The 14,139-nt window shown below is 41.4% G+C and overlaps 1 protein-coding gene across 3 annotated transcripts in view; it reads left to right on the top strand.

The window, feature by feature from the left end:
* Positions 1–200: 200 nt before the first annotated feature.
* Positions 201–14,139, top strand: part of LOC149321514 (ubiquitin-like modifier-activating enzyme ATG7) — a 171,749-nt gene continuing 157,810 nt past the window's right edge. For all 3 annotated transcript variants that reach the window (XM_089523475.1, XM_089523468.1, XM_089523483.1), the window contains exons 1-5: positions 201–493; positions 2,046–2,100; positions 4,314–4,431; positions 8,972–9,049; positions 11,333–11,449. In XM_089523475.1, the coding sequence (XP_089379601.1) occupies positions 325–493; positions 2,046–2,100; positions 4,314–4,431; positions 8,972–9,049; positions 11,333–11,449 (537 nt within the window). In that variant the 5' untranslated portion in view covers positions 201–324. The remainder of the gene's footprint in view (positions 494–2,045; positions 2,101–4,313; positions 4,432–8,971; positions 9,050–11,332; positions 11,450–14,139) is intronic.

Raw genomic sequence — 14,139 nt, 5'->3', positions numbered from 1 at the left:
CTGCAAGGCCCCTTTTTGCAAACCGAGCCCTCACTTCCAGCAGCCATCCACTCTTGATCCCAGCCATACAAAACTGATATGCTGCTGCTGAGGGAGGGAACTACTAAGAAGGAGCGGAGGAGGGTTTCCCATCATGCCTTGCGCCCTTGCCAGTAGCAGGGAATGGCTTCACCGTCGCTTTGATTACGCGTCACGGAAGCCCTTCCCGCTCTCTGGCAGTGGCACAGCAGCAGCAGCAGCAGCTGTTTGAGCCCATGGCGCTGAGTTCCTGCGACGACGCGGAAGCGCCCTTCGTGGCTTGAGAGAGAGAGAGCGTGAAGGAGGATGGCCAGCAGCCAGGGGAGCCCGGCCGAAGGGGCAACCCCCAAGCTGCAGTTCGTGCCCTTCAGCAGCGCCTTGGACGCCGGCTTCTGGCACGAACTGACCCAGAAGAAGCTCAACGAGTACAAGCTCGACGAGAGCCCCAAAGCCATCCGAGGGTACTACTCCAACGGTGAGACTCCCTCCCTCCTTCCTCCCCATTCTCTCTTAAATGAGGACCAAGGCTGCATCCACACGGCAGAAAGAATGATCCACTTTGAGACCGCTATAACTTCCCTTGGCTCAATGCTAGGAAGTCATGGAATCACAGAGTTGGAAGAGACCCCTAAAAGGGCCCTGATCCAGTCCAACCCCCTCCTGCCATGCAGGAACTCCCAGTCAAAGCATCCCCTGTGAGTGACAGATGGCCATCCAGCCTCTGCTTAAAGACCTCCAAGGAGGGAGACTCCACTGATTAACAGCAGTACCTCCTACACTGAACAAGTGTGCACCTTTCAGACTAACTGCCTGGAAGAAGTTCTAACATAAGCTTCCATAGAACTGGTCTGCTTCTTCAGTACTTTCATGGACAGACAAACAAATGGGCCCCAGGACAGATGAAGCCACAAACCTCCCTGGAAGCCAGTGACAAAACTGAGGCTGTGTACTTCAGGCTCATTGTGAGAAGGGAGGACTCATTGGAAAGGACAATAATGCTAGGAAAGGTGGAGGGAAACAGAAAGAGAGGAAGAAGGCCTCATGCTAGATGGATGGACTATTAAGGAGGCCATGGATATGGCTTTGCAGGAACTAAGCAACGTAGTTGAGGATAAGGAGTCTTGGAGAGGTCTCTTCCATAGGATTACCGTGGGTTGAGATTGACCCAAGGGCGGTTAATAACAAAATGAAGCTTATGCTGCAACTTTTTTTGCACTGTTGCTGCTGTGCTTTTTTCAAGTAGTTTCCAACTTAGGTTTGCCTTGGCTATCACAGGGTTTACCTGGAAAGAGGTTGCCTTGGCTTTCCTCTGTGGCTGAGGTAACAATGTGACTTGCCTACGGTCACCCAGTCGGTTGACATGCCGAATGGGGATTCTCAGGGTCCAACATACAAACCACTACACCGTTCTGGCTCACAATAGCAGCAATAACTAAACAAAGGCAGAAGTATTTATTTTTAAAACAAAACAAAACAAGGCATCATAAACTGCACAGATGGCACAAATGTCTCACTACCAAAGTCCTGTTCTTAAACTGAATCTTTGGAAATGGTTCAGTAGACTAAAGACTGGTATATTAATAGCCCAAATAATGAATACAAATTATTCCACCATATCTGTAGTTATGGAGCCTGGCACATTTTAGGTCAAAAGAGCCACTGGGTGTGGGCAGAAAGCTTAGTTCTTCTGCAACTAATATTTCCCTTCATCCTGGCTGTACATGGGAAGGTGTCCAAGCCCAACTACTGGCCCCTCAGAAAGACAGACAGACAGAGAGACACACCATCAGAGGAGTTTTTTGTGTTATACAGAATGAGGAAATATGTTATTAGTGCTATGAAATTGGTAACCAGTTGTGAAAGCACCACATGGGGAAAGGACATCTGGATTGCTTAGTCATAAATAATATATAATAGGATATGTCAGAACTGTGTAATAGCTTATTAACATGGTTGCTTACAATATCTAGAGGAATATCATTAGGTATTACCTGTTTTCAAAACTGTTTTCCCCCCTCTCTTTCCAGGAGATCCTGCTGGTATGCCAGCTCGCTTAACTCTAGAATTCAGTGCTTTTGATATGTAAGTAATTTATGAGAAGTTGTCGAGTATGTATCTTAGTAAGTTGGGCATGGATATAACCATTGTGGTTTCAATTCATGTAGCTTTCATATCAGAAAATAAAGTATTTTTAGGTGTAAAAGGTGCACAGGTCTTTAAAACTGTAAATGTCACAGTGTGTATTTGAACAAGCAAAGCTGTATAATGGGTGAATGGGACCCGTCAGTGGCTGTGACATTGCAATACTATGCTCGCAGTGGGTTGGATGCCTCGTCCCAATGTTGCAGAATGAGCTGCCATCCTCCTCACCCAGTTTGTAGCCGGGCCTGTCCATGGTGGGACCCACATACTGAAGGAGTGCTTACTCATTTTAATCTGTCTGTCTGTTGTTGTTGTTGTTGTTGTTTTGTTTGATTTTTTAAAAAAACCCTTTGCCATGACTCTCCATTTATGTCTTCCAACTGAGATAAAAATTTAATCTCTGAGGGTATATGCTTTCTCGGCAGGATTTTATGTTAAATAGTCCTATTTTAATGCAGTATATTTAGTGGTTGATTGGTCTCAATGAGCAACTAACTGGCTTTACAGAATACCTGCTCTTGGTGCAGAGGAGGAGGATTGGAACTGGTATGTCGATAGGGATCAGTACACCATTTTGCATTTGGGACTCTTTTGACTATTAGATGCTGCTGTCCAGTTATACAGAACTCATGTAAAACAATATTAAAAATAAGTACACAGAGAACAGAATATTAAAAAAATCCATAGGATTAAATAAAAGAGCTTGTAATACTATCCCACCTACTCATGTATGATATTCATAAATAATACACAGAAGAACAAGCTTTAAAAACATTACTTAAAGTTCCCTAGGAGGATATGTGGCTTTTGTTTCTTTTGCAGAATCAAAAGAAAGTCATTCCACACTAAAGAACTATCAGCAAAGTATTCCCAAAACAACCTCTTTGAATGGTGACTGTAGTTAAGAAAATATCTATTTGGGATTATCTACTCAGAGTTAAAAGGGTTGGGATTAGTCCAAAATATGTTTGGGCAGCAAATTCAGAGACTAACCTGTTCATTGCAGTAGTAGCAGAAATGACAATCCACAAAAACACTCCTTTGCAGCATGTTGATGGAAAGTGAAGGAGGAGTTCATGAGTGCAAAATGGGAGGAGGAAGTACCACACACATATTTCCATGTTCCAGCAAGAATCTACTTTGTATAAAATATGAAAATAAATCATGATCATGATTATCTGTCATAGAATCCTAGAGCTGGAAAAGACCATAAGGGCCATCCAGTCCAACCCCCTGCCATGCAGGAACTCATAATCAAAGCACCCCTGACAGATCTATAACTTTAAACAGTTATATCACATATTAATGAGGATATTCCCATTGAGTTACCTTAGCAAAAATACCTTTTTATTAAGGGAAAAGAGAGTTATTTTCAGTCTGTGATATCAAGTAAATTGATAGTGCACGTGGTTGAGGATTAGATTCTGCCTCTCGGGATGTGCCTTCTTTAGGCTTCTGTCCTTTCTATCCACCTATTTCCTTACTACCAGAGGTGTACCTGGTGCTGCCCAGACCTGTAGCTATACTGCAAAAAGAAGCCACACTATCCCTATCCTTATTTAATGTCAGAAATCTTGTCAGCAATACCTCTCTTTTTTCTTTATGCTCTCTCCTCAGGAATGGAAGCAACACTGTCTTACCTTTTCTTGTTTTCCTGCCTTTTCTCCCACCTTGAAAATCTTAGCAGCAGTGCTCAAAAAGCCCTCTTCTGTTTTGTAACCATTTGAGAATTATTTTCCTCTGAGTAATGGCAGCCCCCCCCCCATTTATTTATTTATTTATTTGCTTTTAGGAAGTCTCCTATTTGGACTTTCAGTTTGAAGCTTGACAGTGCAACTTGGATGACAATTAAAACCATTGCTGTCAAAAATTGATGTATCTGCCCAATCCTGTATTATGGTTGCCACAAACACACACTCCCTTTTACTGTTACAGATTAGCCATTTTATCCAGCATTCTTTTGTCCCTCAAAGGTAGCATTTATGCAGCTAATTTCTGGAAGCATGGATGCTTTCGACAGCTTTTTTTCAATTTTGGGGGTAGGGAGAGGAAATGTGCGGAGGGTTTGCAGGAGAGGGATTGTGCAGAGTAGCAAGAATTCTAATTTAACACCATAACAGGTTTTAGATGGCAATATTCTTTTTGTTCCTCAGGAATGCCCCAACACCAGCACACTGCTGTCCTGCTCTTGGAATGCTCTATAACACAAATACTTTGGAATCATTCAAATCCTGTGATAAGAAATTTCTTCTTGATCAAGCAGCAATTGAGGTGAGATGACAATGGGAATCCATTCACAGAAATTCAGAAGTTTTCCTGCTTTCAGAAGCCATTTACAATGCCACCATTTACATGCTTATTTTAAAGTAGGTCCTACTGAATTCAGTGAAACTTTTTAAGGGTCTGCTGGCTTTGGCATTTGATTCACTAAGCTTATTTTAGGAGATCCAGTTTTAGTAACTTTGGTATCATATTTCCATTTTAAAAAACAACAACATTTTGTCATTGTTTTGAGTGGCCAGTTTCTTTACTATCCAGGGAAAAAGCAAATAGATGAAATGAGGAGGCTCATGTGAGAAACCTCAAGGCAAATAGCTTATGTTTGAATCTTGTTTGTTTGCTGTATTTTTTAAATCTGTTGCCTGAAGAATAAAGTAGTATGTGCCATCCTAAGTAAATATATAAATAACTATGATGGTTTAATTATGCCCTCTTTTGTGGCAGACATAATGCTGCCATGTACTTTAAAAAAACACCAAGTACTTCATTATGTATTCTATCCATTATTTCTAAAAAGACCTTGTGTATATATTAAGCATTTAGTGGATGCTAACCTCTCTGCTGTAACGTGGTTTAAATACGATTTTTCTTAAGTGTTCTTGACATTTGTAACTTTCTAGGAAGGGAGTGCTGAGAATTCTTATACTCGTTGAAGAATGACTATTACATTTTTCCTGTAATTATGTCCACAATAGCTCTGGCCTTGGAACTTGTTTGTGGCTGGTATAATAGCAAATGTAAAGCATTCTTCTTTGCTTTCAGTACAGAGAGATGAAAGAGCTTGCCTTCATCTCAGGTAATGTTCAAGTGTAGTCTCTGCATTTTAATGAATAAATTGTTCAAAAATGAAAGGCTCAGTTCAAATGTACAAAGAAAGCAAGGTTTAGGACATGGAATAGTCGTTGTCTTAATTTCTGGCATATGTACATTCTGCTCTCTATGCTTGGTACTATATGTAGTTGACTGCTTAAAATAAAAACAGATGCTTTCCAAATCTTATTGTAAGAAACCATGTGATCCACTTCTCTTTATGGTTCCAGTTGTGTGTCGAAACTGAGAGCTAGGAATTTGAATGAATGAATGAATGAGATTTATTTATATACCGCCCCTTCGATCACGGCGGTTTACAAGATAATAATAAAATACAATACAGCATATAACAAAATTACAGATAAAAATTAAACCACAAAACTCCCCCATATTAAACCGTATAATAAAGTACATAATTAAGAATCCATCATTCATGCCTAATGATTAAAACCAGTTAAAATCAGTAAACAATCTAAACAACACGCAATACACAGGAGAAGATGCCAGTCAGGACATGTGGGGAAAGGCTTGGCAGAATAAGTGAGTCTTGAGATTTTTCTTAAATGACTCCAGGGAGGGGGCCGAGCGGAGCTCATCAGGAAGAGAGTTCCAAGACTGCGGGGCCACCGCAGAGAAAGCCCTTTGCGCAGTCCCTACGTATCTCATCTTTGGAACTCTCAAAAGTTTTTTCCCACCTGACCTGAGAATGCGGGCGGATTGTATGAGGAGAGGCGGTCCTCTAAGTACTCTGGGCCCAACCATTTAGGGCTTTATATTTGATCTATGAATCAGGAAGTCCTGGTTCAGTATCTTGCTTCTGCAAGAAACTCACATGGTGACTTGAGGCAAGCTGCCATTCTTTATTTCTGTATGATGTATTGCTTGCAATGACACATGACTGATCCAGAGGAAAAGACTTGATTTGGCTTACTTTTGGTTCCCCATTTGCAATATGGACGATCTAAGAGCTGACTTACCTTACTGTAAGGATTATGACTGGGTAATAAATGTAAAGTACTTTGAACATTGGGAGGCAGTAGACAATCTGTGTGGCATTCAAGACACATGTGTGATGTGGAGGATGTGAAGTGGTCAAATTTGAGATGCCTGATTTGTTAAGGTACAAGTAAGGGTGGGCAAAGTGTGGTCATGAAAACCTTCAGGGTGATTTTTGTGGCCCCTGGTCCCTCCAGATCCCCTGACCTACCCTTGTTCTGCCAAAAAGCACAAATTGCTTCTTCTGGAAATCCTTAAGAGAAGCAATTCACCTTCTAAATTAGGTGATTTCCCCACTGTAAAGTTAAATAAACAACTTTTTTTCTGAAACAAGTAGTAGACTTCTGATCAATTCCTTTTTTGTTTGGGTTTTAGTTTGAAACTGCCCTTCTAAGCTCCTGCTCTTGTCCATCCCAATCAGTTGTTTACTATGACTTGCAACAGTATTCAAGATTTTTGGTGTTAATTATTAATCAAATTGGTTTCAAATTCAGGCAATTGTATGAATGAGAGATTGCCAGGACCCTGATATTAAAAGACCTGTACAGGTCCTTCAGATGTTTCATCCCCTTTCATTTGCTGCCCCTCACTCCTGGAATCTCCTTCCCCCATGAGCACGAGTCATCACTTCTTTAACCAGTTTCAAAACTGAGTTGAAGACCATCCTGTTCAGAGAAATGTTCCCAGGCATTGTGTGGCTATCATTGTTATTTGACGTTTTTAATTTATTGCCTGCCTTACTTTATTGAACCCTTTCCTGTATTGTTATGTATTATTTATGTGTATTATACTATTATTTCTTAGATTGTATGGCATGGGCAGGTTTACTTTTATCTATTTTATTGTTTGTAAATCTACAGCACTGTATAAATAAAGCATAATAATAATAATAATAATAATAATAAGTGTCTTCCTTGATTGAGTCAATCCACTTATAATGTGGTCTTCCCATTTTCCTGCTGCCTCCCACTATGCTGAGCATTATTGTCTTTTGTAGTGAGTCATGTTTTCTTACAATATGTCCAATGCACAACAGCCTCAATTTAGTCATTTTGGCATCTAGAGAGAATCCAGACTTGATTTACTCAAGGATCCATTTATTTGTCTTTCTGGTAGTCCACAGTATCTGTAGAGTTCTCCTTCAGGGTTTTTCAATGATGAGTATTTGTTTTATCTATTTGTTTGCACACTGTTTTTCTTTTGGGGAAACCAGACAGATGAGCATAGCTCTACTCTTGCCAATTTGTCCTCACCACAGCCCCATCAGTTGATAAAGGCGGGTTACAAACCGCCACTTGGGACGTCCGCAGGACGTCCCATTTTAAAAAAGGGGCGTCTCTTCTAGATGCCCCTGGCTCTAGTACGGACTCTGTCTCTACAATATGGCGGCGGCCGTTCCACACGGCCGGCGCCATCTTTACGTATCGGATGCTGTGCGTCCGAACGTGTCGCGGCGTCTGTGACATCGCGAATGCGCCCCTGGCGTCTCGCGACGTCACAGAGGCGCCGCAAGAAGAAGCTCCATTTTGGAGCTTCTTTTTCGGTCCGTGCGGGAGCCGCGTGGTGTGGCTGCTGCGGCTCCCGCACGGAGCAAACAGCGGCGGCGGCAGACCGCCTCAAAGCGGTGGTTTATAACCCGCCACAATTAAGAGAGACTAACTGTCACAAGTTTAGGTACTGAACTCCATGGATGCATGGGGATTTGAACCTGTGTTTTTGCAGTCCTAGCCTGACATTGTAACTGCTACTAGTAGCCATCTGTATGCAAGACTTGTTCTTGGTTATTGAATTATGGTTACACATATTACAACTTCTGTTGTAGAAATTACCATATATACTCGATGATAAATATGTAGTCGAGGGCAGGTTTTGGGGTCAAAACTAGGGATTTTGCCATGACCCGTGGGTAAGTTGAAGGTAAAACTTGGAGGCTTCTTCAGTGTGTCTATGTATGTGCCCAGCAAGAGAGACTCTAATTGAGGCTTTTTGCTTCAGCATTTCAACTTTGGTTTTAGCCTTCATTCTTCAGATAGCGGCGGCCAGTGCGGACAGGAAACGGACTTTGTTTGTTTAACAGCAATTAATCTCCCAGGACTCTTTCTGCTTGGTTCAAGAGAAAAAGAAACTCTGTCCCTAACACATGGGGAAATCTGGAAGAGCTGCTATCACATTACCATACTGACTGTAAATAAGCCGACCTGGGATTTTGGGGTCAATTTTTGGGCATAATTTTTTAGACTTATAGACGAGTGTATACGGTACACTGTATGAATCAGGTGAACTGCACAGTAATGACAGGCCTACAGGAATCTTTCTCTTCATTTATTAATTTAACTGTTACAGTATATGCCAGTGATGGCAAACCTTTTAGAGACAGAGTGCCCAAACTGCAACCCAAAACCCATTTATTTATCACAAAATGTTGCATCCCCTTGGCTTTCTAGTAACAAACTCTGGTGAACTCTGGCTTGGGCAATGGCACATGTGCCCACAAAGAAGGCTCTGAGTGCCCCCTCGGGCACGCGTGCCATAGGTTTGCCACCCCTGGTATATGCTGTTCTATAACCACCTTCTTAGGGCAGTTTATAATAAAGATAAAAACAAATTAGAAAGCCATACTATTGTATGTCCATAAAATATGTAAAGAGTAGAATATTATAATTTTGGTGCATCCAAGCAAGGACTTACCAGTATACTACTTGATCTTTTCCTTCTCCACTCTTAGATATGGGATGCAATAATATCAGGGGATGCTGTTGAAAATCCTGTTTTACTGAACAAATTTCTCCTGTTGACATTTGCGGTGAGTAAATGTCATTTCTTTACAAATGTAAAATCCTACATATTCCACTTTTCTAAATAAAGTTTATGTCATAACACTTGTGTAAACTGGCAGATGGACCATGGATCTGACCTCCTTTAGATTTAAATCAATTCAAATCTTAGTTTTGCTGTAAAAGCTTAAGTTTCAAAAGTTACTTTCCCTGGTGCAGTCTTCAGTGGGCATTGTATTAATGCCATGTAATTTTGCATGCGAAAAAAAGGTTTAAAATTGTTTATGCAATTTTTAATTTGATTTTGATCTGTGATTGTAGAAGAATAGAACCCCAAATACATCAACAATATCTATTTGATAAAAATATAGTCTGAAATTAAGAAGGGTATGAGGGTACACATTTCCCCCTAAGAATGCCAGTTTCTACTGATGTCTTTGAAATCACTTGTTAAATAGCTAGTGTTCTTTAAACTGCTTGGGATTTAGCACAGAAGCTTTTTTAAAGAACAATTTTTTCCTATCAAGAAAAATCCCTACCCCCACCAAATGTGAGCATACCCATCTTAGTCGTGTACTTGATGTGTATATCTGTGAAAAGATATGGAAAAAGACATTTCAGAGAGGCAATTTTTCACTTTAGATATATGTGATATTTAGTCCTTTTCTTTCATCCCAGGTGCTTTCAGCTGAATTTCAGAGAAAGCATCCTCAGCTACCCAAATTCTAGCATGTATATTTATATAATTATTTAAAGTATTTATACCCTTCCTTCAGCCAGAACGGCTCACAGAGCAGCTTTCTAAATGAGACATGACACACAAGGAAAAGGGGATACCAGTGAGATAAGGGATTATGTCCAGCAGTTGCTGGCTGCTTTTATCTCCCTCAGAGGCCAGAGCAATGACATTTGGAATTGGGGGTGGTGGTGGGGCAGACACTCTCACCAGCCAGTGGGGCTTTACCTGGCAGCAATTCTCTCCCTCGGCCAGAGAAATGGCAATAGGGACATGGAGGGAGGAATTCGGACTAGACTTTGGCCCAAGGCCCTGCAAGACCATACCTGTTTTCTTTTCTCTCCCTCAGAGCCAGAATATTGGCAGTTGGAACATAGAGGGAGAAATTCTGACTAAACACTGTCCAAGGCACTGTGAAATGATGCCTGTCTGCTTTTCCCTCCCTCAGTGCCAGAGCAATGGCAGCTGGAACGTGGAGAGGACGTGGAGTTCCCTTAGAGGAACTAAGGCCCAAAGCACTGTGAAACCATGCCTGTCTACTTTTCTCTCTCTTAGAGCCAGAGCAATGGCAGTTGAAACATGGAGGGAGGAATTTCGACTAGACCTGTAGCACAAAGGCCTTTCTGTTTTTCTCTCCCTCAGAGCCAGAACAATGGCAGTTGGAATGTGGAGAAGAAACTCCTTTCAGCTTGCTGTAGCAAAGTTACAGTGGACCTCTGCTGTCATTTCTCTCTCTGAGATGCCAGTCAATTGCAGCTGGAATAGAGGAGGGCCTCATATCAGTCAGTGAGCCATGTGGAAATAATTATATCCTTCCTTAGTTATAGATTTCTCAGGAGAACACACCATAAAATCAGTACAACCAATTTGAGCAATATGCAGCAATAAAAATAAATTAAACTGACTAAAGGTATATTAAACAGTCATTACAAGAAAGTGGTTTAAATAATCTAAATTAGCTTAGAACAATTTAAAATCATTAGGCATATGCAAATTTGGAACACATCAATTAGACCCCAAGTTATTTACTAAAACTTTGTTAGTATTTTGTGCCAAAACGATAGAAAGAGCCATCCTTTCTCCCACAACCATTCAGGCTCTGTATCCACAGTCAGGGTGCCACCTCAGAGAAAGCCCCTCCTTGTCTTCCTCCCTCAGTGCTGCACATGGCAGGGCCACGGTTTTTTGATGAATAACCCCATTGCTATGCTGATAGGCACATTTTCATGTCATCTTGTGGGATGGATGTCCCTTGGGACTGCAGGATGGTAGGGACTAAAGGTAAGATGCAAAACTGTATGTAAGGGCTGGAAAGTATGTGGCTTAAAGCTAATTCCTTTCAGATTTTGCTAAAGTAAATGGATAAACCTGCGATGAAGGAGAGGAAACTCTGCACAATTTCTCCTTCTTTCTACCTGAAGAAGGGTACTGATAAAAATTCCAAAATAGGGCTGTTGGTAGTTCTACATTACACATTTTGTAAACAACTGATTGGAATAGTAACCTATTATTTTTTGCAGAGAAATCCTTATGTTCTAGAATATGTTCTAATACATTTATACATTTTTCCTCTTAGGATCTGAAGAGGTATCGTTTCTATTATTGGTTTTGTTACCCTGCACTGTGTCTCCCAGAAGGTATCCCTTTGATTCAACCACCTGTGTGCCTAAGTGCAAAGTTCTCTCCAGCTCAGGTATTTTTAATTTCATTTATCCTCATTGTATATCAGGGTCAGGCAACTTCCAGAGATTTCACACCTACCAACTGTCAGCTTTCAGAGAGCCACACTGTATTGGTTTTTTAAATGACTTTTAAAAAATGCTAAAAAGCACCTCGTACTTCTGCCCAGGTATTCCTTCTCACCAACCTATTTCATCCTTACAAAACCAGAAGTTACTTGGTCCAAGAAATTTGTGAGAACAAGTATATTTTAATGGAGGCCCTGAGGGGTTGCATGGAGCCCATGTTCAGTCACAGTTTGTCCACACCTGATGTATATGGTATTTTACAGAGATTTATGACTCATATTCAACTCTTTTGAATTCTTTATTCAGCTTTGGAAGCCTTCCTCATAGTTTCTTTGCCAGCAAAAGTGTAGCTAATGTGGATAAGATGGAATCATTTACCAAAATAGGTTCTTCAGGACTCCTATAAAACTGCTTTCAAATGGAGTCATTAAATTAGTTCATTTAACATGCATTATTCTGTTGATTTTCAGGGTGTTTTTGAAATATCTTACCAATTTTATGACCATTATTTACTGTATCTTTTTTAATGTGGCAGTTTCTTATTATTATTCTTAGCTGTCTTAAGTCTGGCTTATCACAGGAAGATGGAATGTAAGTGTAAGAAAAGAAAACCAGGCTCCTGCTCTAAGAGGCAGACAGCAGAAACCAGATTTACTCTAACTGTTCAAAAATATCACTGATACTCTAGTCCAGCAAGCCCATGTGCAAATGGAATGCACCTATGTGGATATAGAGATGTGGGTGTTGTTCACTGCTGATGGTTCACCTAGGTGAACTTTCCAGCTTATGTTTCTCTGTATGACTTCTTCCCATCCCTATCCGGTCTAGCAGGCATCTTTCCATTCAGTTTTTTCTTTTGTGTGGTCTGACTCCTGGTATGTAATGAAATGGGGAGCTACCATATTTGAGGTAGTTCTTTAATCCACGTTATGTATTTATATTCTTCTAGTATCTTCTACTTTTACTCTCACTCATTGTGAGTGTCTCAGAAAGCAGTGACATAAAGTAAACATAAGATGTGAGATGGTACCTCTGGTTGGCTTCTTAATTTTAATTAGGCATTAAGGCTGTGCTTTTCTATTTACTTACTGAAGAGAGAGCCTTCATTGACTTTGGTGAGACTTCTTCTGAGGAGACTTTGGTGGGATACAGACTGCCAGAAAGAGGCGGCTGGGAGCCACCTCTCTTTTCCACATAGCCGCGCCGCAGCAACTAAATTGTGCAGCACAGCTACGCGGAAACAAAAGGAGTGCTGAAAAGTGGCTCCTTTTAGCGCCGCTGCAAACTGCCTGCAGCGGCGCGAGCACGTCACTGCCGTGCGCGCCCATCTGGATGGCGTGCAGCAGTGACGTCATCGCTGTGCATGCTGTGTATATGGCACCGCACAGCGATGACGTCCTGGTGACGTCCTAGGGTTGTGGGGTGTCTGGAAACAGCGCCCCGAGGCAACCCTAGCACATCGCCAGGACGTGCTAAAGGGCCCATCTGTCAAGGGCCTTTTATAGGCTAAGGGCCTTTACAGACTGGCCTGAAAGTCTGGCCTAGGGGCAAAGTCAGAGTGCAGTGTCTTCATGATGTATGCCTGACCCCTGCTCCAGATGGTGTGCAGTGTCATAGTGTGCCTCCGGCACTGTGTCCATATGATGCAGCGCCAAAGGAGCGCCATATAGCCACACTGCTATGGTGTCCTGGAAAGGCCAGATTGGGGCTGTGGCATGAGGTTGTCACGGCCCCAATTCAGCTAGGAAAGGAATAGCTGCAGGCCGCCCCTTCAGGGCCATCTGTCAAGCTCCTAAGTACCTAAACGCCAATTAAGATTTTCATGTGAAAACAAGTCTGCTTCCCTTCCAAGGCTAGTATATCCAAATAAGGATGCAGTTAACCTTGGCAGGTCAGTGTTGTCTTCAAGCCATTATGTGATGTGTTTTGAAAAGCAATGGTTCTGCAGGGCACAGTCTCTGACTGTTAATGTTAATTAATGATTTCATATGACAGCTCATGCTCTTGGATAATGTAAGTAGTAAACAAGACCTAGTAACTCTTAGAAGATATCATAACTAAATGGGACATAGAGTAGGGTGAGATATTTGCCATGGTGGGTCAGATTTATTGCTGTGTGTTGTTTATATAGTTTGTTAAATGTGTAAGACCACCCATCAATAACTGCACTCTGGGGAGCTTAGAGAATTTCATATTAGATATTTATCTTGCCCTCTGTTCACAGAACTTAGGATTCTGTATATTATTCTCAATAAGGCATTTTATTTTCTCAGCAGCCTGTAAATTATTTTTAAATGACTATGTAGTTTTGGATCTGGGTTTCTTAAAAATAATCTTTTCCCATATTTATCACCTTGTGCATGCCAACTGGAACAGGTCTATCTTAAGTTGTGTTCCATATTCATCTGCTGATTAAATGTAGTGTCAGTCTTCTACGCCTAGTTAGATGTGACACTTACTTGATGTAAGGCCTGCACCACTCCAACACTGAGTGGTTTATTGTTTTTTGTGGGTTCTTTGGGATATTAGGCCGTGTTCTAGAAGAGTTTATTCCTGATGTTTTGCCATCTCTGAGGATGTCAGCCACAGCTGCTGGTGAAATGTCAGGAATAACTCTTCTAGAACAAGGCCTCAT

The sequence above is a fragment of the Sceloporus occidentalis genome, unplaced genomic scaffold (assembly GCF_023333645.1).
Source record: "Sceloporus occidentalis isolate IW3139 unplaced genomic scaffold, rSceOcc1.0.p SCAF_1, whole genome shotgun sequence".
Lineage (NCBI taxonomy): Eukaryota > Metazoa > Chordata > Lepidosauria > Squamata > Phrynosomatidae > Sceloporus > Sceloporus occidentalis.
Note: the sequence above shows the minus strand (reverse complement) of the source record. Positions and strands in the feature narration are given on the sequence as shown.